The following is a 5,935-nucleotide window of genomic DNA, read 5'->3' as shown; positions in this document are numbered from 1 at the left end:
TTTTCAGGTCAACATCTGCACTGTACCTCCTCTCATCCCTATCCACCACTCTATCTAGATCCCTCGTTCATTCTCTCTTTCACCTTTACTCACTCCATTCTGCCTCCAGTCAAGCTGGAACGAGGGTGTATCGTGTCTTAAAGGTGTATAGGTTTCTTGTTGTGTTTGATTATGTTATACTGTATGTTATATCAGTCATGCTAACAAGAGCATCAAACATCCTGCAACTGTCTGTTAAGAGCAAGCTTAGCAAACATCTAACCTTAGCTGGATTGTAGCATAAAGAGAGAGATGAAGTGACATTCTATAACAGACGCATTGTTAACACACAGGCTGTACAGTCAGTGATCAACAATTAACTCAACTTGAGTGTGTGTGTGTGTGTGTGTGTGTGTGTGTGTGTGTGTGTGTGTGTGTGTGTGTGTGTGTGTGTGTGTGTGTGTGTGTGTGTGTGTGTGTGTGTGTGTGTGTGTGTGTGTGTGTGTGTGTGTGTGTGTGTGTGTGTGTGTGTGTGTGTGTGTGTGTGTGTGTGTGTGTGTGTGCGTGCGTGCGTGTGTGTGAAAAAACCACAACATCCCAACTGTTAATGTGGTGATCCAAACTTTTTTTGGGGGTTCCCTGGCTGTCATATACTCCTACCATAACTATGCAGTCGTCATAACTTAGTGGTTCTTCAGGCATTCTGAGGACTCGTTGAGAACCCCTTACGAAGCCGTCTCCATGGAGACGGTGCTCATCATAATGTTGTATTCATATTAGGATGTATCCTCTATTTTGTAAAGATTTGTCAGAAAAATAAATGCCTATTGCTATATCAAAGTTGACAAGTTCTCGTTATTTTCACCGCGCTGTTGGAAGCTCTGGTTGGAAGAAAACGTATTCTTCTCACTAATTACATGTTTATATGATTGAGCCCTGAAGGTATCGTTTCATTATGGATTCCACTCTAACTCGTGGAGATTCCTAGTAGAATGTAGCAAAAATAAATGTAAGGACACTGAGAAAAGCAATCCAGTATGGTGCAATGCTTCACCTAGTGTTCGATGAAAATATTTCTCCCTGAAAGAGGGGTGTATCTGCAGTTCAAACAACAACAAAGCGAAATCCCCGCCAGTATTTTGGTAAATAGCTAAGGGATGGGGCTGGAGAAATTAACTCACTCTCAAATTCCATGAGCTCAAACTGATAGTTTTAAGTATGTTTTGAGGCTATACAGTGTTTGTTAACAATTGCATATTTATTTATTTTTACAAATAAAGGACCAAAACAAGCTCATATTTTTGTTTCTGGTGAGGTTTGAAAATGTAACTAAGCTCGTGAGGCATTTATAAGTTATATTCTTCAAGAATCAATGGGTGTATATTCTTATTTTAAAAGTCCAAAAATGGATGTAGCAATCGCAGTTTGCCCCTTTAAAGAAATAAAGGCGCAGTTTCTCTTCAAATAAAACATGTGAGCGAATGTTGCTGTTTATATTGGACAACTTGGTTCCAAACAAATCGTTTGAGTGTCACGTTCCTGACCTGGGGCCTGTTGCACAAAAGTAGAATTAAGACATCCGGGATAAATGACTCAGCTGAGCTCAATGAAGCCAAAACATGTGCGTCCAGGCTTAATTGGTTGCACAAAGACCAAGCCAGGATGAGCAGACACGGATTCATTAAGCCAGGTGAAACCAATCCTGGATAGGTGCGCGCTCACGGCTCACTCAAATAGACCCCGCCACAGATCACAGATTAACTGATTTACCATGGCAACTAGAGCCGCGTACTTTTCCCCGTCGGAAGCACAAATCCTCATGGAGGCATACGAGGAGGTAAAAGATATAATTAAGAAGAAAGGCAACACCGCCACAGTGATAAAGCAAAGAGAAAAAGCGTGGCAAAGTATTGCAGACCGCCTGAATGCGTAAGTAGTGCACAATTACACACTCACCGCTCCGCTGAAACATCACAATTACAATTCAAATATTTAATTCACATCTCCAAAAATGCAGTTGTACTGTAATTATGAAACGGTTAAATTTTTAATTGAAATGCACTGCAGATATGAGTGAAATTGTGTAAAGTAACTCCATCACACTGTATAAAGCTATGATAAATTTTTTGATATTTTTACTGAAAACAAGACAAAAATACCAAGTAATTTTTTGCAGTGTGACTCCATTAAATGTGTGTGTGTGTGTGTGTGTGTGTGTGTGTGTGTGTGTGTGTAGATTAAACATGAACGGGCCAAAACGGACATGGCAGCAGGTCAAAATCAAATACAAGAACATTCTGCAGAATGGTATGGTCCCTGACTAATATTTAACAAAGCACAAGCATATATTGTACCCAGAAGGTGCCTGCTCACACATTGTCTGTACTGTTTTAGCAGTGAAAAAGAATACCCACAGACAAGGCACGGGTGGTGGGTCACCAAAGGCTGACCTTACCCCAGCAGAGGACATGGCCTTGGAGCTAAATAAAGGCAGGCCCGTCTTAGAGGGGATCCCTGGGGGGAAAGAGACGAGCATAGGTTCCTCCCAAGATGCCACCCGCTTCATTCAAGGTATGTCCTTCCATCTCTACATGGGATACAACCACATTCATATTGAATCAATTTGGACTGTCTGACTTTGGTTTACCTATTGCCTTGCAGTGTCTGGCAGCACTGTGTTCCTGTTAGAGCCACCAGCACAAGCACCAGACGATGCTGATCCAGTGAGTACTCCATCAAAGGCATACTGTAGGCCTGGCATGTCTTGTCTACTAGCTTCAATATGAATCCGATTAAATGTGATAGGGTGAAGGCCCCAGTGCAGCAGCAACAGCACATGATGGAGACGATGATGAGGAGGAGACCATCTCTCTGGATTCCAGAAGGCATGAGGTATCATGTTAAGACTGAAAGTACTATTTACTCTACAATGGTGAGGAGTCCTCATCAAAATCAAAAAATCTAATTTCTTTTACAGGACCCAGATGCTATACAGTGGGAAAACCAGCCTGGCAACATAGTGCGTATTAATAAAAGGACACCACATCCTGCCAAATTCCAGCTGCGCTAATTGTATTGTGTTCACAGAGCTCACAAGCTATCAGAAAGTTGTATGGCAACCACCTCCGGCGCCAAATAGAACTGGCAGACATAGACATTCAGTACAAGAAGAAAAAGATGGAAAATCTTGCACTGGAGTCCGAAATAAAAAAGAGGACAATTAGGAAACTGGACCTTGAAATAAAAAAACTTGAGAGGGAGGTGAGATATGCCTTCAATGTACACTGTATGCTAACTGTAACACAAATGTATTAATCATTATTTTTCTTTCCTCCCCCAGCTCCAAGAAGATGACACAGCTCAAAATAAAAATGAGGTATATTCTCGTAAAGTCAAGTGAGCCATGACATATGAGCTCTTATTGTGAGCACACAGGACGGTGGCATCTTTCTAAGGTTTTTTTTATTTTCCCAGCAATCAGTACAACCAAGTCATCGTTATAAGGCATCGCCCTCTTTTGCCCACCCCCCCAGCACCAGGTGTGGCCACTAGCCTATATGAAGGCCCAAAATTGTGTGTTCCTTTCTGCTCTGACAATGGCATGCCCATTCGTGCGAGATGTGGTGGATGAAGAAGCACTTGTGCTGAGGAGAGCCTTCAGGCGAGAAAGGGTCTTCAGGGACCGGTTGGACCCACTGGCCTTCCCTGATGACCATCTATATGAAAGATACAGGTTTTCTGCAGATGGCATCAGGTATCTATGCAGACTACTGGGTCCCAGGATTAAGCACCGCACTGCACGGAGCCATGCACTGAGTGTGGAGCAAATGGTTTGTGTGGCCTTGCGCTTTTTTGCTAGTGGAGCCTTCCTGTACTCAGTGGGGGATGCAGAACAGCTGAACAAGGCCACAATTTGCCACACAATAAGGAGTGTGTGTCTGGCTATCAAAGCATTAGCAGATGTCTTCATCTCCTTCCCTGGCCACAGAAGACTCTGTGACATCAAAGAGGAGTTCTATAGGATTGCAGGTAAGAGGATCTACAAATTACAGGACAACTGTTAACACATAGTAGGATACTCATTACTTTGTGTGACAGGTTTCCCCAATGTCATTGGTGCAGTGGACTGCACACACATAAGGATAAAAGCCCCCTCAGGTGCCCATGAGGCCGATTTTGTGAATAGGAAATCCTTTCACAGCATTAATGTTCAGGTGAACATAACTTTTTGATATTGTCCATTGACGAACACTCTGCATTGCCAGTGATGTGCATTGATTGGTGTAATATTCCTCATCTTATGATTTCAGATGGTCTGCAATGCTGACTGTGTGATCAGCAATGTTGTGGCAAAATGGCCTGGCTCAGTCCATGACTCCAGAATCTTTCGGGCCTCTGAAATCTATCAGTGCCTATCACAAGGTAAGCCACACAACCCCTATTTATAACCATCATGGCTGTGTCAAGAATATCACTGTGTTTATGAGGTAGTAATGATGAGATTTTGTGTTGACAGGTGAATTCTCTGGTGTGTTGCTGGGAGACAGGGGGTATGGCTGCCAGCCTTTTCTCCTGACACCTTTCACAGACCCCCAGGAAGCACAGCAGGCCTACAACCATGCCCATGCCAGGACCAGGGCCAGAGTTGAAATGACCTTTGGCCTCCTGAAGGCACGCTTTCACTGCCTTCACAAATTAAGGGTCAGCCCTGTTAGGGCATGTGATATTACTGTGGCTTGTGCTGTCCTCCACAATGTGGCCTGCCTGAGGAAGGAGAGGGCCCCCAGAGTGCCACCAGCCATGGACTGGGACAATCCGGCAATCTTCCCTGATGACGACAGTGGTCTGCTGCTGAGGGACCAATATGTGTTGAATTATTTTAGTTAGTATGTGTGCTTTCAATTTTGGTTAAATATGTCCTGCGGTGGCAGAGGAATTTGGGTTTTTTTGGGTTTGTTTTTTGACGAATTTGGCCTCTTATGATGTTTGTGCGGTATACTGTGTGTAATACAAGGCTGCAGGGAGGCTACTGCATCCATTCATTTGTCTGTTCAGTTGATGTGTATGGATTTGTCCTGCATTTATTTTAGTGTGCAGACATGCAGGGTGTGTTATATACAGACCTTTGAATGTGTATGTATCATTTTGTATAATATGCTTGGATTCTGTGCTTTCCATCTTGTAGAGTCACTGTGACTTCAGTTTCGAAAGGAGCTGATGGTTTACCTGCTTTGTTTTGTCCTTATTCAATAAAGGAACATAATGTTACACATTGTGTTTTTATATTCATATGGAATGTGTATTTGTTTATATGACAGAGTACTAGGGCCACACTGAAGAAAAAGGATAAAGTCATAAATTTATGAGGCTGGTTCTTTCTGCAGAAAAGCTACATATTGTTTTTACAGTTTTGATACTTATGACAATGTGATACTTAATATTCTGGCACATCAGCATGTCTTTGTTTATGAAACCATACTGAAGTACAATTTTACGAAATGCCCCACATCTGTCATTTTAACAACTGTCCTCCTTTAAAACAACTGGTTACAATATTATGACTTGTGTTTTTTTCCCCTCTGTGGCCCTAATATTCTATCATTTTATATATAGCCTTATAGTCTATGGGAAACTGTAAATTATCTAATGATAGCAACATCATCTAAAAATCATTTTTTATCCAAAATCATTGAAATTAATGATCACAAACGTTTAAATAATAACAGTGGGTCTAGTTATATGTGATAACAATGTATAGTGAGCAGTGAAATAACTATTGGTTTCCATTTGTGGTGACTGCTGACTGACATTAGGGATGAGATTAAATAGATCCTGGAATTTAGCCTGGTCTGGAGCAGGCTAGCTCCACAGAATAAATCTCCATGGTAATTTATACCATAACATATCCTCCTGCCCCCTATCCATCTTTAGTGCAACCGGATTACGGATCAATTGA

At 42.1% G+C, this 5,935-nt stretch overlaps 1 protein-coding gene across 5 annotated transcripts; it reads left to right on the top strand.

Moving 5' to 3' along the window:
• Window positions 1-1,524: 1,524 nt before the first annotated feature.
• Window positions 1,525-5,268, top strand: LOC139567813 (putative nuclease HARBI1). 5 transcript variants are annotated; one of them, XM_071389353.1, is made up of 10 exons: window positions 1,525-2,550; window positions 2,641-2,702; window positions 2,785-2,871; window positions 2,957-2,998; window positions 3,067-3,240; window positions 3,320-3,355; window positions 3,454-4,008; window positions 4,078-4,193; window positions 4,290-4,401; window positions 4,496-5,268. In XM_071389353.1, exons 1-7 carry the CDS (start codon window positions 2,448-2,450, stop codon window positions 3,529-3,531), a joined length of 582 nt encoding a protein of 193 aa, XP_071245454.1. In that variant the 5' UTR covers window positions 1,525-2,447; the 3' UTR covers window positions 3,532-4,008; window positions 4,078-4,193; window positions 4,290-4,401; window positions 4,496-5,268. The 5 variants fall into 5 exon arrangements, with proteins under 5 accessions (XP_071245454.1, XP_071245451.1, XP_071245452.1 ...); XM_071389350.1 differs by having other exon boundaries at window positions 1,525-2,286; window positions 2,374-2,550; window positions 2,641-2,871; window positions 2,957-3,240; window positions 3,320-4,008; XM_071389351.1 differs by having other exon boundaries at window positions 1,525-2,286; window positions 2,374-2,550; window positions 2,641-2,871; window positions 2,957-3,355.
• Window positions 5,269-5,935: the final 667 nt, after the last annotated feature.

Source organism: Salvelinus alpinus, chromosome 2 (genome assembly GCF_045679555.1).
Source record: "Salvelinus alpinus chromosome 2, SLU_Salpinus.1, whole genome shotgun sequence".
Lineage (NCBI taxonomy): Eukaryota > Metazoa > Chordata > Actinopteri > Salmoniformes > Salmonidae > Salvelinus > Salvelinus alpinus.
Note: the sequence above shows the minus strand (reverse complement) of the source record. Positions and strands in the feature narration are given on the sequence as shown.

Excerpts from the sequence above, each read along its gene's own strand:
- LOC139567813 (XM_071389350.1), top strand. The coding sequence starts at position 3,537 with ATGAAGGCCCAAAATTGTGTGTTCCTTTCTGCTCTGACAATGGCATGC. Across the intron at positions 4,009-4,077 it reads GGAGTTCTATAGGATTGCAG|GTTTCCCCAATGTCATTGGT; the intron begins GTAAGAGGATCT and ends TTTGTGTGACAG. Across the intron at positions 4,402-4,495 it reads CTATCAGTGCCTATCACAAG|GTGAATTCTCTGGTGTGTTG; the intron begins GTAAGCCACACA and ends TTGTGTTGACAG.